The sequence below is a fragment of the Vombatus ursinus genome, unplaced genomic scaffold, assembly GCF_900497805.2.
Source record: "Vombatus ursinus unplaced genomic scaffold, bare-nosed wombat genome assembly UNPS02014812.1, whole genome shotgun sequence".
NCBI lineage: Eukaryota > Metazoa > Chordata > Mammalia > Diprotodontia > Vombatidae > Vombatus > Vombatus ursinus.
The window spans coordinates 14,153,875-14,181,361 of NW_020954590.1; the positions used below are offsets into that span (position 1 = coordinate 14,153,875).

The 27,487-nt window shown below is 37.8% G+C and overlaps 1 protein-coding gene across 1 annotated transcript in view; it reads left to right on the top strand.

The window, feature by feature from the left end:
* Window positions 1–1,254: 1,254 nt before the first annotated feature.
* Window positions 1,255–27,487, top strand: part of LOC114054096 (phosphatidylinositol 3,4,5-trisphosphate-dependent Rac exchanger 2 protein) — a 385,890-nt gene continuing 359,657 nt past the window's right edge. Inside the window, exons 1-2 of the mRNA XM_027877210.1 lie at window positions 1,255–1,279; window positions 1,561–1,833. Coding sequence (XP_027733011.1) covers window positions 1,693–1,833 — 141 coding nt within the window. The 5' untranslated portion in view covers window positions 1,255–1,279; window positions 1,561–1,692. The remainder of the gene's footprint in view (window positions 1,280–1,560; window positions 1,834–27,487) is intronic.

Consider the following 27,487-nt stretch of genomic DNA (forward strand, 5'->3'; position numbering starts at 1 on the left):
GTAAGACAGTCAAAATAAACATTAAAAGCAAGACAGTCTCTTTCTCCCTTCTCTCAGAAAAAAAATTCTTTTGAATTATATTCAACAATCAGTTTTATGCTTTATTATTCAGCTTGATAACACTTTTTTAAATCACTTCAGATTTTTAATAGCTTTAATCCTATGCAAATGTGTGTCTTGGGAATGAATTTATTAATTCTGGGAAAAAAACTGTAGAAAAGAAAAATTCACTCTTTCTTCTCTATAACATACTCAGTATGACATATATTTATTCCTTGCATCTGAAGTTTATTGGTTATGCTGGCCCAATCACATTCCCAGGGTGTCTTCATTTATTATGCTAATTTGACCTTTCAAGTGAAAAGCTGCAATGTGGTTTGTCTTTCCTTCTCTAAGGGGACCATGACATCAGGAAGGTGATGTCATGACTTGCAAGTGAATTGGATTTAAGTGAGGAGAGCTGTGCAAAGTCACCAGCCTCTCTCCTCCAGAGCCATCTGGATCCAGTGGCAAGATATAGATCAGGACGACTGGAGATGGCCCAGATGCAGTGGGAGATTCGGCCTTTTTAAGCTAAGGTCTTTCCCAGGTCTCAATTTGTCTGAGGCAACCACCCATTCAGTGATTAAGGCTAGGTAAGAAATGAGGCAAAGACTTGCTTCTTTTACCTAGTTAAAAAAAAATCTGGGCGGGGAAGACCCTCAGGGTTTCTGGCCAAAACAGAAACAATTGCTTTTGACACTCACTCTGAACCATAAGAAGCCAAACAATGACCAAATGAAGCTTAGGCTGGGACCTATTGTTGGCCAATCAAAGAGACCAAACTGCCTTAGAGTCTAAGAGAACAGAGAAGTTTTCTCAGCCTTCAAGTTATTTTAAAAAAAAAATTAGCTTGGGGAGGGAAGAAAAAAATCAATACATTTATTTTCAACTAGGGAAAGGTAGGCAAAAGGGTAAATTTTTTCCTTCCTTAGTTATGTAATGGAGGGGACTTGTTTCTTTGCTTTCAGGATATGTATACAACACATTTAAGCTTAACAGTAGGACAGAGGCAGGGTAGCAACAGTCTAGTGGGGACTTGGGACATGATAAAGCGAGTGAGTGTGCCCGTATCCCTTAGGTCTTCAGAGCTCACAATTAGTCCCAAACTCTGTGTGTGTATGAGAGAGAGAGAGAGAGAGAGAGAGAGAGAAAGAGAGCGCAAGCAAACTTAGGTCCGAAAAGGCTAATTAGATACCCCCAGTTCCAGGGAGCAAGAGCCCCTCTCCTCTGGATTTGGGTAGTTTTTATTTCTTTTCTTTTCTTCTTCTGCCTCTGATTCTTTGGGACCTGTAGCCAAGGTCTGTGGGGAGGGAGGACGGACTGCGGGGAGGGAGGAAGGTCTGCGGAGAGGGAAGACCGTCTGCGGGAAGGGAGGATTGTCTACCGAGAGGGAGGATCCTCTGCCGGGAGGACCGGCGCGCTCCGCTCTGGTGCCTCGGTAGTTTGCCGGAGTTCCCCCCGCCCCTCTCCCCCGCTACTCCCCCCAGCCCCCCTTTCTCCCTTCCATCCCTTTTTCAGCATGGAAAGTCTCCCGGGGGCCTCCTCGGACTAATCGAAGAGAAAGGCAACTTTTGCTTTCTCGCGGGGGCCAGAGCAGCGCAGAGCAGAGCCAGGCAAAGACGGGGCCCGGACGGGACCCACCGCAGCACGATGACCGAAGAGAGCAAAGGGGAAGGCAAAGGGGAGAGCGGGAAAGATCTAGAGAAGCAGCTTCGCCTCCGGGTGTGTGTCCTGAGCGAGCTCCTGAAGACCGAGCGGGACTATGTGGGGACGCTGGAGTTTCTGGTGTCGGTGAGTTTCCCAGGAGCTGGAGAGGCGGAGGAGGTGGGAGGTAAGGGTCGGTGGGTCTCTGCAGAGGTGCTGCAGAAGGTTAGACAGGACCCTTCCCCCACCCTAGGAGGTTGGGGAGAATTTTCCTTCAGGGGGAGAGATCTTACTTCCCTGTGCATGGGAGGAAGGTGGGAGAGACCTTGAAGAGGCGTTGACTTCAGGAATGCTCCTCTCCTGGACCTCAGGGCTTGGGGATCATCTACATTAGGACAATATTCGTGAGAACTGGAGGCTTCCAGCTTTGCAAGTACCTTAAGGGTCCTTGGTTTGGCCACCTTAGATCCAAAAGGAGGAGGAGGCACTTGATAATGGAAAGGACCTCATTCTTTCCTAGTTTTTCACCTCCCCTTTGCCCCTTTGCTTCCTTTGCTTTCTTGCAGTAACATTTGGGAAAAAAAATCCTTTAATTATTTATTTCCTTGCTCTCCGGGGATCTTGCTTTAGGGCTCTGGTTTGGTGATCAAGAGCTGAGTGCTTCATTCAGGTACATTTGGTTAAATAATCTCTGAATCTGCTGGGGTTTGAGTTCATTATTCAGATTACATGGCAGTGCAGTCTCTTTATTTATAATAATCCTTGAAACATAGTATTCTGGTAGGGGGTAACAGAAAGAGCAAAGAAGTTTTGATCTGCAGCAGCTGTTGGGTATTAAAGCCACATGTGGTGCTCACACCCCTTCCTACAAGTCCCTTTTCCCCTTGCTTAAGACTTCTGTACTATACTTGTGGGCTTGATATTCACGCTAAGAGCAATGACTGTGGTGTAATAAAACTCATGTCAAAAAAAAAATTCAAATCTACAAACTTTTAAGATCTCTTATACCACTTTGTCTTAGAGTTTCAACTTCACTGAAAACCAGCTTTGAAAAAATTGTGTTAACTTTAATGCCAAGAAGTCCAACTCTTGGATGAAAGGAACTTCTGAAGCAGCTTCTCTGATGTAAATACAAAGAGTATGGAAAATGGTTCCTCGTTTTCCTATTTGCTTTGGGAAAGCATCATTTCAAGAGCTTAAGTGCCCTAGTTATAAACAGAGTACAACTCATCTGCTTCACTTTGTATGATGCCTGGCTGTTATTAGGGCTCTGACATTCTTCTCTTTCTTCCCACCCCCTTCCATCTCCCTTTGTCTGAAGGGAAGTGTTTCAAACACTAAACTTCCTGCTCAACTTTCTGAGATTTGTATACTTTCTGCATATGATCATGGAACAGGAAAATATTTATTTGACTCTGGCAAGAATGCACCTCAAGTTTAGGAGGATGCACAGGTTGGCTTTCATAGACTGAGCAATTTAAAGCCAACACAGTCAGCTAAATGGAAATGCATTCTTTGGAAATTTGTAAACTTTTAGACTCAAATTTGGCTCCTCTCAAAACTTTTTTTTTTTTTTTACTTCTGTCAACAAAACAGTCTTTCAATTTTGTAAGTAACTAGAAGTAGTTACAACCCTTTGGTGTGGCCTATGGGGGAAAAAAAGACTTCTCAGAGTGCTGATTTTGAAGAAATTGATAGCCGCCTTTACCTTCTCTACAAAGTACTGACATATGGTGACTTCATGAAAGGTTTTAACCTCTAACACTCCCAAGCTTTCCTTTTAACCTTATTGCCTTATTGATCCTAAGAGAAAACAAGTCTTGCTGGTATGGGGTTAAGGTTAAAAAATAAAAGTGGTAAGCTATAAAATTCATTTTCACTGTTATTTCGAATTTATGGAAGATATCCCCCTCATTTCATTTCTCATCTCATCAAGAAATTATAGATCCTTCTGCTTTTTCTGTTTTCCAGGGATCATTTGGTACATAAACACACACATATACATAACTTAGGATCATAATTTTAGAATTGGAAGAGACATGAAGGTCATCAAATCCTGCCTCCTCATTTTACAGATGATTATACCAAAAAAGTAGAGGTGTGTGCCCAAGATAACCCTGACAGCTAAGAAGCAGAGCTGGGACTCAAACTCAGGTTCTCTAACCCCAAATTCTGTGCTCTGTTCTCTGTCTCATGATAAACAATATATTCTGGCTTATTTTGGCATCATAACTTTCCTCCATTCAAAATCCATTCATAAAATAGGAAAGCAAAAGGAAAATAAATTTGTGGAAAACTTTATAATGTTTTCAAAATTAAATGCATTTTGGGTTGAATGCATTTGGCAGATGAATGACTGTCAGATGTATTTGTTTTTATTTTTTGTATTGAGAGGAAGAAGAGCTACTGATTTTTTTTAGGATTTGTCTACAAACATACATATATATAAACACACACACCACCAACAACAATTCAGCCATATAAGATATTGTAAAGGCCCTAGAGGAGAGAGAAAAGATGAATATAGAGCCTTCAAGAAACTGATTAAATAGAGCAGGACCATCTCCAGTTGTCCTGATCTATATATCGCCACTGGACCCAGAAGGCTTTGGAGGAGAAAGTGAGGCTACTGACTCTTCACAGCCCTCCCTCACTTAAATCTAATTTACTTGCAAATCATGACATCACCTTTCTGATGTCATGGTCCTCTTTGAGAATAAAACAATAACAACAACAACAGATAACAGCAAGAAGTTAAGTAGAGGAGACAACTTACAGACAAATTCACACACTTTTTTGTTTGTTTGTTTAGACCTGTCGGTTCATCGGTTTGAGGAACTTCTGTTGGAGAAACTTCATCCAACAATGCAGGTCAAAAATTACTCTGTAACTTGTAGTCTTAGTGTATGGTCTGGGACACTGAGAGATTGTGACTTAATCATAGTCACACAGCTAGTATTTGTCAGAGGTAGGACTTGAACCCAGGTCTTCCTGATTCCAAGGCTGGCTCACTGTTCACCTCATTGCATAAGTGTAGCATTTGATATTGCTGGCTATTTCTTTCTTTTGGATATTCAGTCTTCCCTGGGCTCTGTAGCATTTCTCTTTCCTGTTTCTCCTAAATGACTACTGTTCTTTATTTTCCTTTACTTGCTTATCCCCCTCCTCTTACTTGCTAGGTAGGGAGGTCTTAGCTAAGATGCTCAGGCTTCATCGCTGTCTACCCTCTCTTCCTTTGTGAACCTCTGTAAGTGATGGGTACAATTATCACAATTATGCATATAACTCCCAGATCCTTATGTCCAGGCCCAGTTGCTCTCTTAAGAATTGGTCTTGCATTGCAAACTATCTGCTCTATTACTCCACCAAGAAATACCACTAGCGTCTCAAACTCAGTATGCACAAAAATGAACTCTTCATTCCTAACCCCTCTTCCCATTCCTAACCCCTTTTCCCATTCCTTCTTAATCCTTCCTTATTCCTTTTTACTGTTGATTGTTACACTACACTTCCAGTTACCTAGAGTCCTTGGAGTCATCTTTGACTTTTTACTTTACTTTACATCTCCCTTCCATGTGATCAATTGCCAAGTCCCATTATTTTACTTCCATAATACCTCATGCATCCATCCACTCCTCTCCAATTCACATTACTACCACCCTAGTTCAGACTCTCTTTACTTCTTCTCACCTATTATAGCTTTCTTAATGGCCTCCCTACTCCAGTCTCTCTTTTCTAGTTTTCTTTTTGCTTAGCTGGAAAAATAATTTTATAAATATGACCCTGTTACTTCCCAGCTCAAAAGCTGCCTATTGCCTTTAATATGAAAATACAAACTTCTTAGCTTGACATTAAAGTCCTCTAACATTTATATTCAACCTGCCTCTGCAGCCTCATTTCACATTATTCTCTTTCACATACTATACTTTTCAGCCTACCTGACCTATTAACTATTCCCTAATCTAATGTTATCTCCTCCAATGTTTTCATAGATCATCCTAATTCCTGGGAATGTACTCTTTCCTTTTCCTTGTCTTTCAGAATCCTTCTTCTCCTCAAGATGTCATTCAAGTGTTGGCTTCTTCATGCCTCAATATTTCCAACCGAAAGTGTTCTCTACCTCCTCAAATTTTCCTAATGCCTTTTAACTTTGTGTCTTCTTTTTCATTATAGCATTAGTGTTGTATTATAGTTACTATGTTGATTATTTACATATATTTAATACCCTAAATTTTACAAAGTCCTTTCCTCAAAACAACATTTGTGTATGTCATGATAACACCCATGCCCATTAGATTGCAAGTTCGTTGAGGACAGTGACAGTCATTTCTTCTGTGCCTAACATAGTACTTCCATGTTGAGGGCACTTAATACATGTTTATTGAATTGTTGAATAAAAGTTACCAAGTTATATATGAAGTTTGAGAAAGAAATATCATTTCCAACTGAGCTAGTCAGTGAAGACTTCCTGGAGTAGATGGAATTTGAGCTTTGCTCAAATGGGTAGGATTTCAATGGGCCACAATGAATAGTGAGGATATTTAAAGTATAAGGAAAGGTGTGAGCAAGATCTGGGGTGGGGTGGGTGGAGTAGAGTAGTGAGTAGTTCACTTTGACTTGGAACATAGAGTGCAAGGGCCATTAAAAAGTTCTGAGCAGAAAAATGGCGCAACCCGATTTGTTCATAAAGGAAAATTAATCGGGCAACTTTGTTTAGGAAAAATGGCTAGGGAAGAGTTTTGAGGCATGAGCCCTGTTAAGAGGATATTAGAGTGGTCTAGGAAGGAGGAAATAGGAAATAGGAAAAAAGAGGAAATGAACTATTGCATGCTAGTAGTGGGAGTGGAAAGGGGATGATATATAAAAGAAATATCACAGAATTCAAGGGACAACAAGTTGGAGGAGGTAAGTAAAGGAGAAAAAAGCTAAAGATGCAAACAGAATGGAGTTATTAGTTCATTTTTAATACCAATTTATTATCTGCCATGTGCAATGTAGTATGCTAGATATTAGGAATACAAAGATTTAAAAATGACACAGTTCTTCATTTAATCCAAACCAGCCCACAACTGCCTTTCTGGGAATCCTGGGAAAAACCCACATTGTTCAATTGCCATTCCTCTCTCTATGTACTACTCTAGTTCTTTTCAATGCAAGGTTCATTTCTATAAAGTTATTCCTGTGCTTAACTTCCCTTCTCTATTAAAAAGTCAAAACTAGCTTTTCTATTCCCTAAGGACAGAGCCTCAGTATATTTTGTCTCTGAGATTTACTAAATCCTGAATTATCTTTCTTCATGTTACCTAACAAGTCAATTGGAGGTCCTGTATTTCTGTCATAAATGTTATAGCTTCCTCTTGTCTGGACAAAGCCTTAGTCCTTTTTACATTGCTGTAGGATCACAGTATTTCCTTGAAATATAACTGGAAAAGTTATCTGAAAATTCAGCCGGTGTTTAGAGTTTCGAGAAGATAGGGTATTAAGGGGACAGCTATGGAAATAGCATAGATTATTGTATGTCAAGTGTGTGTGTGTGTGTGTGTGTGTGTGTGTGTGTGGTGTGTGTGTGTTTCAGAGCAAGTTTTTCAGGCTGTGTGTACCTAATAAAATTTATTGGTTGAATGGATTTAGGGTTGGTATCCTGGCTCTCTTCCTCAATTTGTTTTTACTTCTACTGGGAGTTAATTGAAAACATTATTGCAACTGTAAAATGATCCAAAATGCTAACCCAAAATAGGATACTGCCCTTGAGAAAGATGGAAACATTTTTTTCAAACTTCATAAGGTTGAGTAAAATCTATCCATAACCTGGATAGCCAGCCCATTTTGCTATGCATTTTGTACTCTATATTGAAATATATTTATAATTTAATGTTTTAAATTTACTTGTTTGCCTGTGGGTTGGTCTCCTTGCCTCAAATCTCTCTCCTTTCCACTAAATACTTTGCTCAGCTATCAAAGTGATTTTCTTAGAGTGCAGGTATGACCATGTCAACTCCCCCAAACCACTAAATAAACTCCAATGACTTCATAATGCTGCTTGGATCAAAAAGAAAATCCTATTTGGCTTTCAAGGCCCTTCATAATTTGGCCCTTTCCTATCTTTCTAGCCTTCCTACATCTTACTCCCCTGTACATACTCTGTGATCAAGTGACCCCAGCTTTTTTGTTATTCCTTGAACAAGATACTCCTTTGCCTAAACCCATGCATTTTTCACTGGCTGTCCCCCATTTCCAGAATTCTTTTCCTCCTAATCTCTCCTTCCAAGCCACCCTGGTTTTCCTTCAAGTCTTAGCTAAAGTCTCACCCTTGGCAAGAAGTCTTTTCCAGTATCCTTTATTTTACTGCCTTTCCACTATTGAGTATCTCCAATTTATCTTGTTTGTTCATAGTTGTTTGCATGTTGTCTCTCCCATAAGATTGCAAACTCCTTGAAGAAAGAAAATGATTTTGCCTTTTTTTGTATTCCCAGCACTTAGCGCAGTGCCTGGCACATAGTAGGTATTTAATTTTCAAGTTGACTTGAACACCATTTTGGTACTCCAATAAAGAACAAGCCTTTATTCATTATTTGGAAACTGGAAATCTAAAATAGTTAATAACATCGTTAGAAACCTAAATCTTAGGTTGAAGTCATTCATTTGCTAATCATGATTTACCTTGAAAGTCTGTTTTCTGATATTTTGTGAGGTCAGAATCAGTTGATGATCCTTTAAAACATTATCATATTCCTGCTATACAATTATTAACTTTTTCCAGTATCCCAGAAATAGGCTGAAGAATTTTCAGTGAGTATTTTATATTTCAGTTTTAATTGGTGGTTCTTGTGATTATTTAGCTTATGCCTTTAACCCCTTCATGGTCTCTTTGTGTTCTGGCAAAGATTTTTTGATCCTCTCTATTTTGGAGAACAGTCTCTTAGCAGAAATTTGACAATGCAATGCTGTGGACTGGGAAGTATCCTGGACTTAGAAGCATGAGAGGGCTCAATTCAAATCCTTCCTTTGACCTTTACTAGCTGTGTGATCATGGATAAATCAATTAATGTCTCAGAGTCTCAGTTCCTTTATCTGGAAAAAAAATGAAAATGAGAATGAGTATAATGAGTATATAATGATTATAAATATATATAATGTATAACAGTATAAATATATATAGTACATATGTTATATTATTATACATTATAATAGTATAAATTTATATAATACTATAATGAGTATAAAAGGAGATTATATATGAAAAGCATTATATAAATGACAGACATTAGCTAACATCCTAAAAATGACAAATTTCCATTTTGTCAGTTTTTAAAATTATAGCAGGCATGTTAGTGTTTAGCTAGGGGTTTGGAACCTGCAGCCTCAAGGCCACATGTTACCCTCTAGGTCCTCCAGTATGGCCCTTTGACTGAATCCAAACTTCACAGAACAAATACCCTTAATAGAAGGATTGGTAGGCAATAGCTAGCTAAGATCTAGATAGGCAATAAACAAAGATGTAAACATTCTCCTAAGTCAGTTCTTGAGGTGTTGCATACTTGTCCCTAGTACAACATTATTGTAAAGTGTTAAAAATGGATAGTGGATGTCTTAGGTAAGTCACATGACCCATAGTTCTTAAGCTTTAGATTGTTGAATCTCTATCCCATGGGGATGGTGCTAATGGGTGCTGGTGATTAAGGTCATTTAACAGTCTTGGAAGGGGAAAACAAACTTGGGGATAAAGGGCTTGCTTCAAACTGTGATTTGTGGGGTAACCAGTACCATATTCCGGGGTCAGAATAAAGAGTTAACCACGGCCATTAAATCCGGAGGACTAGACAGGCACCATGAAATGAATGTCCAGAGTCAGGGGGAGGTTAACCGGAGGGGATCAGGTAACAGTCTGGAGGAAGCAGCGCAAGGTATTGGAAAATGATAGTTTTCCTCATCCTAAACCTCTATCCATGATAGCATCCCTTTGGAGTGACAATTTTATAATCATTTCTCATCCTTGTCCAATTGTATCTGAACTCTTGTGGACCTGTACATAGATACAAAGATTTTTTTTTTAGAAAAAGAATGGAATCACAGGTTTCTTTGGGATTAAGTTGATTTCTTCTCTCCCTTCTCCCGATTAATTCAGTCGGCATTTCTGAAGTAGAGGCCGCAGGGTAGAGTGGAAATGGTGCTTAATTTTTAGACTCAAGTAATCTGGGTTCAAATTCTGATTCTACAACTCACTATGAGCTTATGAAAAGTTCTGCCAATGAATCTCAGTTTGTCTCTTTACATCACTGTCTGATATGTCCGGTAAGAGATGTGACAGTCGCTGCAGTATTCCCATGCAGTGTTAATTCTTTGTGTCATTGTCTTAAGATAGAGCATAGACACTTAAAAGTTCAAATAGTGAAATAGCATACCTGCACTTTGTAATAGCAATAATAGCGATGTGCAACAATTATATACTACTTTGAGGTTTGCAAAATGCTTTACAAATATTGTCTCATTTGATCCTCGAAACAACCCTGAGAAATAGGTGCTGTTATTACCCCTTTTTACAGATGTTGAAACTGAGGCCAGCAGTGGTTAATTGATTTGCCATTAAATGTCTGGTGTTGGATTTGAATTCAAATCTTTCTGACTCCAGGTTGAGTGCTCTATCCACTGTGCTATCCACCTTTGTAAAATCCAAAGAATAATGCCACACTTTTTGAGCATAATGTAAAACTCCTGAATTGTCCTTTTGTGTCTGATACTACATCTAGTTAGCAGCATACATAATTTTTCATCAGAATGGATCTGAAAATGAGTTCTTATTTTCCTGCTACCTGATTTTAAGCTCCATGTAGTAAGGTTATCATGGTGCAATGGAAAGAGTATGAAACTTGGAGTCAAAGGACCTGGGTTTTCCTCTCAGCTCTGCTACTTTTAACCACTGTGACTTTGGACAAAACACTTAACCTCTCTGGGCAGTTTGATTAGACTATACTTTCTTCTTTCTGTATTTTTTTTTTTTTTTGTTAAATGACTCTTGGTTCTCTTCCTCACCTGTCTGACCATTCCTTCTCATCCATCCATCCTTAGCTGGATCTTCATCCAGGTCATGCCCCAAAACCATGGGTATCCTCCAAGCCTCTGTCCTGAACCCTCTTACCTTCTCCCTCTATACTATTTCACTTTATGATCTCATCAGCTGCCATGGTTTCAACTATCATTTCCATATAGATGATTTATTTGTTTAGATTTATGTGTTTAGCCCTAACCTTCCTCCTGACTTCCAGTCCCGCATCTCCAATTGCTTATTGTCTTACAGACATTTTGAAGTCAATATGTCCAAAACTAAACTCCTTATCTTTTCCCCCAAATCTTCCTTTCTTCCTAATCCCCCTATTACTGTGGAGAGTACCTCCATCCTCTCAGACATCTATATTCACAACTTAAGACTCTTCACAATCTCTTCCCCCACCTCCATATTGAAACTATTGCCAAGGCTCATCAATTTTACTTACATAACATATCTCATACATCGCCTCCTCTCCTCTGACACAGCCCCCATCACAATTCAGGCCCTTATCACCTCATGCCCAGACTATTGCAATAGCCAATGAGTTGGTCTCCCTACTTCAAGTCTCCCCACTCCAGTCCATCTTCCATTTATAACTATCAAATTTATTGTCCTCAAATACAAGTTTGATGATGTTCCTATCCTCCCACCCCCCACCCCTGACTCCCTCACAGTCAATCAACTCCAGTGTTTCCCTAGTGCATTCTTTTTGGCTTTTAAAACACTTTATAACCTACTAGCCCCTCTTCCAACTTCCTACTTTTTCAATCTTGTTACACTTTACACTCTATCCTCAAACCTCCATTCCACATACTCTGCAATCCAATGACACTGGTTTCATTACTGTTTTTCAGATATTATATTCCATCTTTACTCAGGGGCATTTTCACTGGCTGTCCCGCCATATCTGAAACTTTCTCCCTTCTCACCTCTGCTTCCTGATTACCCTGGCTTCTTTCAAGTCTCAGCAAAAATTCTACCTTCTGTAAGAAGTATTTGATCCCCATTAATTCTAGTGCCTTCACTCTTTTGATTATCTCCAATTTATCTTGCATATATTTTGTTTATATGTAGTTGTTTGCATGTTGTCTTTCATATCAGATTGTTAGCTGCTTGTAAGCAGGGAATGTCTCTTACCTTTCTTTGTATCCCTGGCACTTAGCACAGCGCCTGGAACATAATAGATGCTTAATAAATGCTTGTTGGTTTGCTTTGATTGACTTGATAAGTCTATCTCTACAACATATTTTACATCTAGCCATTCTTCTCTATTTCCAATGCCATCACTTTAGTTGAGACCCTTATTACCAGGAGCCCAGAGTATTGTAAACACCATCCTTACATATCTTCCCATTTCTACTCTCTACTTTCCATCCTTCATGACAATACCATTTACTTTCCTTAGGCATACATTTTGGTCATGTTGCTTTCTGCTTCAAAATCTTTAGTGCTTTCCAAGCATTCATTCATCATATTCATTTACTTGACAGTCAGGACCCTCAACATCCTTTCCCTCTCTAGTCTTATCTCGTGTTTTACTCTTGATGGATTGTATGCTGTAGCAGAATTGGGCATGTCTTTGACCTGGGAACATACACTGGCTCCCATGCCTCCATGACTTTGTTCCAGTATTCTTGTTACCAGTATGTCTTTTACCTTTATTCTTTGTGTACCTCCTTTCCTTAAAAGATTCACTTGATAATGTCTCTTCCAGGAAGTCTTCTCTGATTTCTGTAGCTGGGAACAAACTTCTTCCAAAGACCTCCCTATATTGTAGATGCATTTACCACCTTCTATTGTGTAGACATGCTTTTAACAGTTCTGGGCTTTGTAATTCACTTGATAAAACTATAAGCGGTATAATTCATGTATAAAAAATGCTTGTTTTGTAATTATTTCTTCTTCTTCTACTTGTCAAATTGGTAGATACAAAGTGCTCTTGGATTTAGGGCATCATAATGCCTCAGACAAAGCAACGATGAAAGAAAGGTTTCATTGTCTTAACTTTTACCCCATAATAATTGAACTTAATCATTTAAATTCTGTCACTTCTTATGGTGACTCTTATTTCACCTCCTAACCCCTCCAGCCCTTTAATTTTTGTACTTCTGGATCTGTACCAGGACTTGAATGATATCACCTCCAAAAGCATTTATTGCATGCCATCATGACAAATGAAAACCATGAATGACAGAGTTTTGGGATAATTAATAATCAATTTATTAAGTAGACTAGTAAATAATCAATAAATTGACAGTCAGCGGTTTCTCTTGGCAACCAAAGACAAAAGACATGGAGAGCCTGAAATATTTAAAAAAATCCTTGAAAGGCAATTCCCTGAACAACTGAAAATCAACCCTAATTGGGGAACATTTAATGAGGAGGTGGGCTAGAAGTCTTCAGCTCCTCCTGCTTGATCATGAAACTGAGATACCTCCAGCAATCTACAAGAGAATCCATCTCCATCCAGACCACTCTGGTTGGTTTTCTATCTCATGAGCTGGGTCACCCTAAACTCTTATGATGGGGTACAATGACAACAGCTCATTTCCTCTGGGCAAGAACTCACATAGACTAGTTTCTGTTTACACTCTAAATTTTCCGTGGGGTCCTGGCTAAGACTGAAGAGCACGTACCTTGAGGTCAAGCACAATCTCATCAATTAGCTAAGTCCTTTAGAGATTGGTTTTTCAGAGGGGCTAGGCTGAGGAAATAAAGGAGAAAAGCCTGGATCCCAAATTAATAATTGGTTGTTAATATAATAAAATAATAATTTCTCTCACCATTCAATAAAGGTTACATTCTTCCACCTGTGTGCTTATGTGACTAGCTTCAATTTATTGTAATCTTTATCTTTTCTATATATACTAAACATAATGTATCATAAAGAGCCATTGTGTTCCCTCGTTACTATGGAATGCATATTTTCCATTAAAAGGCAAGCCTACTTCAAAGGTTAATCTGGGGGATATTTAAAAAAAAATTAATCATAGTTGGTTAAATGTAGAGTACTGAAGGAAACCCTGTATAGTTATGTATTCTGGGACTATCGCATTTTTAATCTATAAATTAGTTAACGCTTTCTTTTAAAAATTTTGATTTAGTATTTTTTTTGAGGTAGTCTAATGTATTGATGCCTACGCTGGACTTTGCAGTTTTGTATTTGTTTCATGAATCATCTATTTTAGTTGTATCATGGCCAATTAGAATGGCCTAATAGTTGCTAACACATTGTTAGTGATTGTGCAAGAAGTGTTGGTATTTGCCTATGTTATTTTGCTGCTTAGTGCATCAATTTAGCCTTGTTTTGCTGCTCCCCTGGAGTTCTGGGTTTTTTCCTTTTTGAAGTCAGTGTCGGGGGAGGGGGACAAGCAATAACTTGAAATTCTAAGATCTGTTAATTTACCCAATGTTACCATGGTGGTATCACATACTCTCTTTATACAAAGTATTCATTCTTTATGTGCTTTTTTTTGTTTCAGAAATGCAGCATAGGTATTTAAAATTGAAATCACAAAATAGTCCTCAGTTGAATTTGTTGAAAACAGTGACTCATACATTCTAGTGTTCAGTCTCTGTGTCCTTCAAAGGTGCTAATTAATCCCATTCTGACCCTTAACATGAGCATCATGTGACCATTTAGAAGTACCTGGCTCAGTCACCAGTCTACAAAATCAGTTCCTTCATGGGTTTCCATTACTAGTTAATTCCACTACCAAGGTCTTTCATTAGATTTCGTCATCTCCCTTTCCATATGGATAGCCAATGGAGAATCTTCAAAGGGCCTCACTCCCCTGGGGAAGGGGTACATAACAATTTGTCCTGCTGCAGTTACTGCTGCCTCTAGTCTTGGACAGAGCACAGATTCACGTATTTGGCAAAGGAAGGACTGGATGTAATGCCTGAATGAAAGGTGGATAGCATAGTAAGATGAGCACTAGATTTAGTTTTCGGAGAGACCAGGATTTGAATCTTAGCTCTGATGCTCACTAGAAGTGACAGATGAGTGAGTTACTTAACCTGAGCCTTATTTTCCAAATCTATAAAGTGGGGCTAATAATACCTGTATGGAGAACATAGGAGGCAGCATGATTGAGCCCAGGACCTGGAGTCAGAAAGTCCTTAGTTTGAATCATGCCTCAGACCTTTACTACCTATATAATGGGGGACAAGTTACTTAAACTCTCTCAGCCTCAGTTTCCTCACCTGTAAAATGAGGATAATAGAAGCACTTACTTGGCAGGTTAGGCAAAGATCAAATGTAAAGTACTTTGCCAACTTTAAAGTACTATCTATATAGATGCTAGCTACGATTATTAATTTAGGGGATTGCTGTGAGGAAACCATATTGTGTACCTTAATCTGCTCATGAATATGTGTGTCATTATTATGGATGGAAACCAATAGGTGGGGGGATATTGTAATATAAAGCTATCGTTCATGACTTCACACTAAATGCAGTGTAAGGGAGAGGAACTTAAATTACCAAGAATAAGCTGGCAGATTGATTACTTTGATAATGATAATCGCCAGCATTTATGTATACTATTTGCCAGGCACTATGCTAAGCACTTTACAAACATTATCTCATTTTATCCGAACAACAATCCTGGAGGTAGGTGTTATGATTATGCCCATTTTTCGGTTGAGGAAACTGAGGCAGGCAGAGATTAAGTAACTTGCTCCAAGCCACCCAAGTATTAAGTGTTTGAGGCTGGATCCAGGCCCAGCACTCTCTCTACTTTGGCACCTTGCAGCAAGAGGAATGTTCTGCTGATTATTTATAACGTTCATTTTGTGAGGTTGATAGTCCTTGGTTTCATCTAAGGATCATATTTAAAATCCTTCACAGTCTGTCTCCAATCTACTTTTCCAGACTTATTATACATAAGCATTCTACTTTATGCCTTCCACATTCCAGCCAAATTGGCTTCCTTGCTGCTCTCTAAACTCAGCAGTTCATCTCCCACTTCCATACCTTTGCAGAGACTGTCCTCTATGTCTGGAAGGCATTCTATCCTCACCTCTACCTTTTAGAATCTCTAGTTTCCTTTTTGGCTCAGTTCAATTGCCACTTATTATGGGAAACCTTTTCTGATCCCTTTACTCATTGGGTTCTCCACTTCCTCAAATTATTGTGTATATACTCTTCTATTTAACGTATCCCATTATGGGATAGTCTATATCCCATCCACCCCCACATTGAAAATTTTTTGAGGGCAAGAGTTATTTTCATTTTTCTTTGTATTCCCAGGATCTAGCGTAGTGCCTTGTATATAGAAGATATCTAATAAAAATGCTTGTTGGATTGAATTGGATCCCTTTAGCTTATCAGCAGTGCACAATCTGTGGGTGTAGTGTTGTACACATATGCATGTGAATATGCAAGAGATTAACTAAGCCTTTGAGTTGTTGCATTCTGACCCCAAGAGAAGTTCCATGAGAGAGCATGGTTGTCCTCCTCTGTATCAGTATCAAAATGTTAGCATTGTAACCCAAAATACCAAATTTCAATAATCTGTTATAGGTTTATTTTCTATTAATTTAACTATATCCTTTAAAAAAATCCATTTTTATTTTCATCCTTTATTGCCCATTAAGATAACAAGATATCTGTTTACTACTCATTATATAGGTATGCTTGACCATTGTACAAGTATAGTATAACTTAATTACATATATTTATCATAAATTATCTCTTTGAAAATTTGAATTTTGATGAATCAGTTTATTTTTGGATTTGTCTGTGGATAAGTTTGAGTCTTATTGATTTTCTTTTCATGAATAAGCCCATGTTCATCTTATCTTTTTTCTTTATAATTCTGTAACTTTAAATCATATCCTCTTTGAGTTTTTCTAGTTTGATGTATTATAATTTTTTTGCTTATTCTCATTTGCAAAGATAAGTATTTTAGCTTCCATTTTTCTGACTTTCTCTTCAACTCTTATGGCATACTTGAAGCAGTGACCCTAACTGAACACCTTGTTCTGAGAATGGAATTGCCGTAATATCTGAAAAAGCTAGAATGATATTTTCTGGGTTTGTTTTGTTTTGCTTGTTTGTTTGCAATACGTTTCTATATGATACCATGCATTTTGATATCACCCTCATAATACTTGGGTCTGATATCCTCAAGAAACAGCAAACAGTAGTGATTCCTAGGTCTCTTTTATGTCAGAGAAATATCATTTTAAACTATGTATAAAATCATTTCCCCCCTAATTTCATCATCCTACATTTGTCTGCGGTAAAGCTCATCTGCTATTTTTATGCCTATTCACTCAGTCTTTTGAGCTCTTCAGAGTTTATCATTTACAGCTTTTTATAACTCAGAAGAACCAACTCAGTGTCATCTGTAAAATCATAGATTTTTGTGACTTCATAATGTCTTGAGATCCTCAGGCTAGAGGTGATGGAATTCCAGCTGAGCTATTTAAAATCCTAAAAGATAATGCTAAAAACAAAAAGACATATAGAAAGAAAGAAAGAAAGAAAAGGGGCAGCTAGGTGGCATCAGATGCATAACACTCACTAGCTGTGTGACCCAGGCAAGTCATTTAACCCCAATTGCCTCACCAAAAAAAAAAAGAAAGAAAGAAAAGAAAAGAAAAGAAAAGAAAAAAGATAATGCTGTTAAAATGCTACACTCAATATATCAAATATATCAACAAATTTGGAAAACTCAACAGTGGCCACTGTATTGGAAAAGATCAGTTTACATCCCAATCTTAAAGAAGGGCAATGCCAAGGAATGTTTAAATTACTGAACAATTGTGCTCATTTCACATGCCAGCAATACTATGCTTAAGATTCTCCAAGTTAGGCTTCAGGATTGTGTAAACCAAGAATTACCAGAAGAGCAGGCTGGTTTTCAAAGAGTAAGAGGAACTAGAGACCAAATTGCCGGCATTCACTAAATTATGAAGAAAGCAAGTGAATTCCAGAAAAACATCTACTTCTTCTTCATTGACAACACTAAAACCTTTGCCTGTGTGGATCACAACAAAATGTGGTGAGTCCTTAAAGAGAAGGGAGTGCCAGAGCATTTTTCTTGTCTCCTGAGGAACCTGTATGCAGGCCAACAAGCAACAGAACCAAAAGTGGAACAACTGATTGGTTTAAGATTGAAAAAGGAGTACAACAAGGTTGTATGTTGTCATTTCATTTAACTTAAATGCAGAGTACATCATGTGAAATGCCAGGCTGGATGAATCAAAAGCCAGAATTAAAGTTGCCAGGAGAAATATCCACAATCTCAGATATGCAGATATCATCTGATGGCAGAAAGTGAAGAAGAATTAAGAAAACTCTTGATGAGGGTGAAAGAGGAGAGTGTAAAAGCTGGTTTGAAAATTAATATATTAAAAAAACCCCAAGATCTTGGTAACTGGTCCCATCACTTCCTGGCAAATAGAGGGAGAAGAAATGGAAGCACTATCAGATTTTATATTCTTGGGCTTGAAAATCACTGCAGATGGCAACTGCAGCTGTGAAATTAAAAGGCACTTGCTCATTGGGAGGAAAGCTATGCCTAATCTCAGCAGCATACTAAAGAGCAGAGATGTCACCTTGCCACAAAGGTCCGTATGGTCAAAGCTATCATTTTTCCAGTAGTGATGTATGGCTGTGAGAGTTGAATTATAAGGAAAGATGAGTGCCACAGAATCAATGCTTTCAAATTGTGGTACTGGAGAAGACTTGTGAGATTCCCTTGGACAGCAAGGAGATTGAATTGGTCAGTACTTAAAAAAAATCAATTCAGATTATTCACTGGAAGGTCAAATATTGAAGCTGAAGCTTAAATACTTTAGTTGCATAATGAGAAGACAGCACTCATTGGGAAAGACCTGATGGTGGAAGGAATTGAAGGCAAAAGGAAAAGGGAATGGCAGAGGATGAGATGGATAGATAGTAGAAACAATGAACGTGAACTTGGACAGACTTTGGGAGATAATGGAGGGTAGAAGGGCCTGGAGTGCTATGGTTGTGTCAAGCAACAGCAAGACTTGGATGTGTTTGAATAATAGAATGACAGCAATAAAGAGACAGAAGATCCCAATTAATATACATGGTTGTATGGTACCTTTCTGTTCAGTTGCACTGCTATTCCCATGCTATGTGGTTGGTAGGTTCTAATAAGCTGTGGACAGCAGTAGATCCTGGGGATAGGGCATTAAGCCAGGGCTTGAAAAGACAAAGCAGATGTTGAAATCAGACCATAAGGACATGATGAAGAACTGGTCTGGATTCTGGATTTATAGAGAAGCCAAACGTCAGAAAGAAGCAGTGGGTCGATTTCTGGTAAGCAGTCAGGAGCAAGGCCACAAACAGAAGCTAGAGGTCAAACCATGTCAGTGGTCAAATCCAGGCAAGCAGCCAACAGCTAGAAAGTATACAAAAGGAGGAGGTAAAGGCAAGACAGTGAGTCAGTCATTCAAGTGCAGGTTGTTTCCAATGTATACATGGGCTGTGCTCCAAACATTCATTTGTACCTGTATAAAATAAGGGGGTTGAATGGGATGATCTCTAAGGTCCTTATACCGTTAAAATACTATGATATTTTTATTCAAATACATTGGCTGTTTAGAACTAGAATGCTCTGTTTGGCATGCAAAACCATTCATAACCTAGTTTCTTCCTCCCTTTACAACCTTATATCCTCATACACTATGATCTAGTGACACTGGTCTCCTTGTTGATTCTTGAACAACCCACTCTATCTCACAAATCCATGCATTTTCTTTTTTTTTATTTTATTTTTTTCATCAATTTATTTTGATTTATCAACAATAACTTCCATAAGCTTTTGAGTTTTAAAATTTTTCTCCCCCTCCCTCCCCAAGATGGTGCACAATCTGATATAGGCTATACATATACATTCCTATTAAACATATTTTCACATTAGTGATGTTGTAAGGAAGAATTAGAACCAATAGGAGGAACCACAAGAAAGACTCCATGCATTTTCAATGACTATTTTCATCTTCACCTCCTGGCTTCTTTCAAAACTCAGCTAAAGTCCTACCTTTTGCAAGAAGCCTTTCTCAGTTATTTTAAATCTTGATGCCTTCTCTGTTGACTAACTCCAATTTATTTTACATATTATATATACACATATATGTACACGTATGTATATACATCTTGTTTGTGCATTATTGTTTCCATATTTTCTCCCTCTTTAGCTGGTGAGCTCCTTGAGGGCAGGGATTTTTCCCCTTTTCTTTGTAACTTCAGCTTTTAGCATAGTAGTGCCTGGCACATAGTAAGTACTTAAAAAATACTTATTGACTTGACTTCCTGAAACAATGTCATAAATAGTGATTAGATTCTCAAGTTAAACCATAAAAATCTTTTTGAACCATAATGTAGCTGAAATACTATACATTTGTCATAAAAAATGTAAAGTAGTATTGTTGCTTTATAGTAATCAGATAAACAAAGAAAAGAAGCTTTTTAAAAAAATCGTTTAATTCTGGTTCTCAAACAAAAGCATATTTAATTAGAGAAATCTGGAAATCTTTCATGGAAAAGGGAACTTATAAGCACTTTCAAAGACCTTAAAAGTTAATGCTAATGTCTCCTTTGGGACACTTTAAGAAATATATTCTAGGACTAGAAACCTTAAGCTAACTTTCTTTTTAATAGTTAGGGAAAGAGAGAGATACTAAGAAACTGTCAAGGATTTAAAGAGTAGGGAATAAGAAATGGGGTCAAAAGTATGTCTATAAATTCAGAATCCTAACTCTAATTTTCAATATCTGGAACAATTGGAAATGATAAAACAAGTAAGGTGAAGAGAGAATTGAAGCCCAAGAGAAGGAAGGTGACATTAAGAAAACACTTAGCCACTTTAAATGAGTTCAGATCTTTAAATTCAGTTGAATTATATCCCAAGGCACCCAAGAATTTGCAGATGAGATTACAAAATCATTTCAAATAATCTCTAAGGAGTAATGCAGAGATAGAGAATTACCAGAAGAGTTAATATGGGCAAACATTGTCCTGATTTTCAAGAAGAGAAAAAAATAAAATTCTGGAAATTATGTCTTTGCCATTAACCTCTGGCAGTAGCTTAGAACAGGGATGGGGAACTGTTTGGATTCAGTCAATGGACCACATTTGAGGACTTAGAAGGCCACATGTGGCCTGTAGGCCTCGGGCCCCTCCCCACCCCGGCCTAGATCATATCATTAAATAGATGGCTTATATATGTTTTGAAAAGACAGTTGTTATACTTAGGAGCCAGCATGGGTTCACTAAGAGTAGGTCATATTCAAACCTCCTTTCCTTTTTTGATAGAATTATTAGACTGGGAGAGCAGGGGATAGCATAGACTCAGAATCATAGGATAAAATTTAGAATTAGAAAGGACATTAGATGGAATCCAGTCCAGCTTCCCTATTTTGCAAATGAGTAAACATAAGCACTTTCAAAGGCCTTACAGCTTAATAAATTGCTGAAACTCACATGGCAAGAAAAAAGCAGAGCCATGATCGAATTCATGTTTGTTGACTACAAATTTAGTACTTTTTCTAGTATATAATTTAAGTCAGAATTTCATTTTATTTTATCAAATTGTTTTAGGTTCTGAATGAGATTATATATGTATGCAACATGTATACTTAATAATCTATAACAAAATAGGTGGTATGAAAAATAAAAATAATTGAGAGGATAATAGAGGGTATTTATGTAGTACTTTAAGGTTTATAAAGGGCATTACATATATGATCTTTCTATCCCCACAATATTCCTATGAGGTAGGTACTATTATCTCAGTTTTATAGTTGAGGAAACTGAGTTAGACCGGTTAAGTGACTTGCCCAGGGTCACAGAGCTAGCAATTGTCTAATACTTGTTTTCAATTTGGGTTTTTCTGAGTTTCTTGAGTCCAGGGCTCATCTACTGTGCTACCCACCTGCTCCATAGATTAAGTAGTTTTCCAGGGTTCTACTGGAAATTGAACCCCTGAGGTGGGATTTGAATTTAGATTTTCTTGATTCCAAGTCCAGTGCCATGTCCAACAGAGCCACCTAGCTTTTGATGAGGGAGTTATTAAAGCATGGCATAAAGCCTAAGCCCAGAGGACAGGGTTTCTTTTGATGGGGGGAAGAAAGGGTTGTGGTGGAGGGGGGCTAGGTCTGATGCAGTAAGAGCAGGCTTTGAGAGAGTCTACTTAGGAGCCAGGTAATATATACATATATACATATATATATAGTCATGGTGCTATGAAAGAATAGTCTATAGTAACATCAACAGAAAGTTGAAGGGAATTAGAAAAAAAATTGAAACTTTAGGCTTTCCAAGAATCTTAACTTGGTAGGGGAACTGAGAGATCATCCTGTCCAACCTCTCAGAGCAGAAATTTCTTCAGTTTATCGCTGACAGTTAAATATCTGTCTGTGCTTGAACACTTCAGTGACAGAGGGCTTCATTCATTTATTCTACAAGCATTTATTAAATGACCGCTGTGGTACCAGGTGCTGAACACACAAAGTCCAAAAGGAGTCTTGGACTTCAAGAGGTTCAAATTTATGTGTAGGGATGGGAACACGTAAATAAAATAATATGTATGATGTCCCAAAAGTCCTAATTTCTTTTGAAGCTTTAATTGATTAAAATGACACTAGGACTTTCGGGACACCCTGCATACATGTATACATACATGTATATAAATTATATAAAAGTATTATATAATGTCTATATATTGTATACACATACATATATACACACATGTGCATACACACAAATAATCCAATATTGTTCAAAGAAAAATTATATAAAACATCTATATATATATATACATTTTATATATTAAATACATGCATACACACAAAAATAATTTTTGTGGGCAGGAATGGTAAAGCAACTAGTAATTGATCAGGAATCAGGTTAGGCTTTCTGTAGGAGGTGCCGCTTGAACTAAATGTTGAAGGGAGCTAGAGTTTTTATGAGGCCGAAGAGAGGACGAGGTGACTCCTAGTCAAGGTAGACAGCCTGTCAGAGGCACAATGACAGAAGATGGCATGTCATTAATGAGGAAGGAGCAAGAAAACCAGTTTGGTGGGAATGTCAAATGTTTGAAGGAGAGTAATGTGCAAGTGATCTAGAAAGGTTGGCTGGAGCATTTGTGAAAAGCTTTTAAAAACTATCAGGGGAATTTCATAGTTTGTTTTAGAGGCAAAGGGTAGCCTCTGGAGCTTCTTGAGCAAAGAAATGAAACTGCATGTTTCACAACTCTCTGGAGGATAAGTTGGAAAGAGGAGGGACTGGAGGCTGGGTGGCTAGTTCAAGGCTACTACAGTAGTCCAGGCAAGAGATGATGAGGGCTTGAAGTAGAAGGGTAGCTGTGTGAATGCCGGGAGGGGGACAGATATGAGAGATGGTGTGGAAGCATAATTGACAAAACTTGTCAACTCTGAGGATGTGAGGCATGAGGGAAAGAGAAAAGTTAAGTATGATTCTGAGGTTATGAACCTGGGTGCCTTCAACAGAAATGAAAAGTTAGGAAGAGGGGAAAGAAGGGGAAGAAACATAATGTTTTCTGATTTGTATATATTGGCTTTGAAATATTTAGGGGGCATTTTGTTGGAAAATGTCCATTAGACAGCTCATGAGATGGTATTGGAATTTAAGAAAGAGACTGGGATAGCCCACTTACAGACAATTCTAATTTTTGAATGTCTTCCTTATGATAACCCAAAATGCATGATATCAACCCATTGGTTCTAGTTTTGCCTTTTAGAATTATGCAAATTTAGGTTAACCCTTCTGTTATGGGATACTCTTCATAACTTTGTATGCAATTATCTTTTATCCCTAAGAATCTTTTTTCATTTAGTCTATACACACCCAATTTTATCAGATGTCACTTGAATGACATAGTTTCCAGAACCTTCACCATCTTGTTCACATTCCTTTGGCTATTCTTCAGTGAGTCAGTGTCCTTAAAATGTGGTACACAAAGGTTGATTCAACAACCATTCATTCTAAAAGCATTTATGAAGCACACGCTATGTTCAAGACAGATGGAGCCTGACCAGGGCAAGTTATACTGGGATTGCTACCTCTCGTATGTTGGATGCTACTTATATCAATGTAGCCTAAGATTATATGCATTTTTTTAAGTAGCAGTGTCATATGTTGGCTCATACTGAGCTTGAAGTTATAAAAAACCCTTACTACAGATGTTTTTTTTTTACATGAACCGCTATTAAGGTAGTTCTGCCTCATCATGTGCATATAGATGATTTTTGAACCTATGTTTATCATTATCTGATCGTGTGTGTGTGTGTGTGAGAGAGAGAGACAGACAGACAGACAGAGACAGACAGAGACAGAGACAGACAGAGAGACAGATAGAGACACAGAAACAGAGACAGAGAAAGAAGAGAAGAGAAGAGAAGAGAGAGAAAGCAAAAACAGAGGGGGAAGAGAGAGAGATGAGAGCCTGTAAACAAGGTGGTGAGTCCCCTGTACAAATTTACAAGTTACAAGAATGTTAAACCAGGGGGCAGCTAGGTGGAGCAGTGGATAGAGCACAGGTCCTGGAGTCAGGAAGACCTGAGTTCAAATCTGGTCTCAGACACTTGCCACTTAACTAGTTGTGTGACCCTGGGCAAGTCACTTAACCCTATTGCCTAGCCAAAAAAAACTTAAACCAAACAGGAGGATAGAGTATTAGCATGTCATTAACTACCACCTTCCAGGTTGGCATTAATAAATACTCTATCTATGTGCACAGTTCTATCATTCTGCCTAGACTTCTCTGACTTTTCCTATAAGGATATTGTGAGTGACTTTGTCAACTATCTTGCTGAAACCAGGTATGCTGAAAAGAACACTGAAGTTAACGTTTTAAATCGAACTCTTCTTTTTATGCATTGGATGTCAGAAAAGTAACTTTATCTCTATGGGCCTCACTGTACTCATCTGTAAAATGCTATGGCTGGACAAGATGCTCTATAAAATCCCTTCTATGAATTAGATTAGATGATCTCTTAAATCCTGCTCTAATACTTTATCTAACTAGAATGGTGACCCTGAGTTCTTGAAGGCCATGCCAACGTAGCTCAAGCTGGTAAAGTTTGTACCAGGCTGGAAAGGAATTGACTTTGTTTTGTTTTTGAGGACCAGCTTAGCTAAGTATGTAGAGAGGCTCAGCACCAGGACAGTGGTCACTCAATAATATATTCTTTGGCCATGGTAACTTATGAAACAAAGAAAAATAACAAAACAGACCTCAGTCCTGCATGGTCCACAGCCACTTCTACTGTGACAGTGACAGAATGGAGGAACAGGGCAGGAACAAGTTGTCAAAAAAATTTATCAACATTACTTTAATAGTTGGTATTCTAAATATGGTGAGAGGCAGCATAACATAGTGGATAGAGAGTCATCCTCAGAATGAAGAAGACCCGGGTTCAAGTCTCACCCCAATACATACTGGCTGTGTGATGCTGGGAAAGTTATTTAACCTCTCAGTGCCATAGACTATAAGTGCTTTTAGACTATAAGTTGCAGAGAAGGTGCCAACCTGCGTTGGTTGAAAGAATTTTCCTCACCTGGGAGATCCTTATGCCAAGGAAACCACAAGTTCAAACCTATTCTTTTTCTAAATATGAGCTCTTTGTTCTACAACCACAAAATTGAAATGCTGCTGAAGGAACATAACCAGGCCTACATTGACATTCTCAGTATAAACAAAACTGGAAGTTATAAGGAAATTGCAGCTAAATTAAAGGATAGTTCACATGTTCTACTTAAAAGGCTAAAAATTTGCTAGAGGCAAAAATAGACATCATTCAAAGGAAACTTTGCCATCTTACTTGGTGGGGCTCACAATGAGCAAAACCTGGTGGTCCTGACCACCATGAATACAATTGCAGACTCTGCACCAGTGGGGAGGATGAAAAGGTTAAAAAATCTTGAGAAAATTTGACTAGATCCTTCAAACCAAGCCAATAAAATATATAGGTGCTTCCAGCAGTCAGTCAGTAAGCATTTATTAAGCACCTGCTATGTTCCAGGCACCATTTCAGTACAAAGGTAGGGAATGGGGAATAGGAAGGAGAATGCGTTTTGGGATTCTGAAAAGAAAGGAATTGAAAGCTTAAAGACTCCTCAGAAACCTCATGCCTGTTTTTCATTCATGGTTCTTTTTTTTTTTTTTTTAGTGGGTGCTGGAAGTTCCTGGGTAAGGGGAACTGCACAATAGGAAATCCTTGTTCAAGTGTAGGTAAGGTGAGAATGATATCTGAGGTTACATTCCAAGCAGAGATTCTTCAATTCTTTTTTAGGATCTTTATTTTGGGAGTAGGAGACATGCTTTCTTGTCTCATTTGTATCATACTTCCATTCTTTATTATACGGATCTTTGAAAGTGAGGCTGGTGACTTTGCACAGCCCTCCCTCACTTAAATCCAATTCACTTGCAAAGTCATGGCATCACCTTTGTGATGTCATGGTCCTCTTCAAGAAGGAAGGACAAGCAACAACAACCACATTTTGAAGAATGTGAATGTGTTTGTTATATTACATGGATTGTAAATTCGTAATCAAAATGATCATTGTCTTGGGTTTTTCTCTGGCTTGCCAATTGTGCTTCCTGTCAGTTACTGGCATTGCAAAAGAATAAAAAAAGTGGACCTTTAGGTTTTCACATAATCAAGTTTGGTAAGACTTCAGTAGGCCTTTGCAAATATTTTTGTGTTTTGCTCAGTGATTAGGATGGAAAACTAGCATTTATCTGCTTGACCAGAAAATAAAATCAACCATGGCAAAGATGAATAAAAATTTTAGTGAAAATTGAAAAGCTGAGGTGCCATAACTAGCATCTATTTCAGTAAACTGCTAATGAGCACATAAAAAATATGTTGTCTCTTGGAATACCACTACACTGTTAAAACAAAATAGGACTACAAAGAGATATGAAGTACATATGAAATAATGTAAAATATAAAGGTAGAATTATAAGCATAGCATATGCACTTACTATGTTTTCTAAAACTATATTCAGATGGAGATGGGCAAAGAGAACAGAAGACTACATAGAGCTTTTTGGTGAAATTTAAATGCATTTTAATTATAAATACTTCAGAATAAAAAAAAAACCAGTTCTGAATTTATGGTTACATTGGTTCCTTTTCCTTTGTAAAAGTAACAATAAATTAGGTTTAAAAATGTTTTGTCATCTCCATAACATTGATATAAATGACAAACACTTGCTAGATCTGATTTTTTTTTTTTCTGTGTAGAAATTTTAAAAGACCTACCTAGAAAGCTGGCTTAATTGTATGGACCATTTTGGGTTAGGTTGTTAGAGAAATTATGAATGGCTGTTGCTTTAATAGATTGTCATTTTAAAATATACTTATTTGTTCAAATTTGGGATTTGACTCTGCTTCTATTTTGATTTTCTGAGGAAAATGTAAGTAAGTCAGATTTAAAATGAAACAGAGACTCAGTAAGTACTTTTTCTTCAAGTAAAGCAACTAAATTTTTGAAGGGGAAATTCTTCTATGGGCTTCTTATATCTTGTGATATTTAATCTCTTCAAAAATCATTACTTTTTTGAACTTTTCATATTTTTTTCTCTCAGTTTTTAAAATGTTAGGTAACCATTATGAATTGTTAAGGGAAAATTTCAGTGACTTTTTTCATATTAGTAACATTTGACTTAAAATTCATGTGTTTGCCAAAACACACACACACACACACACACACACACACACACACACACACACACACACACA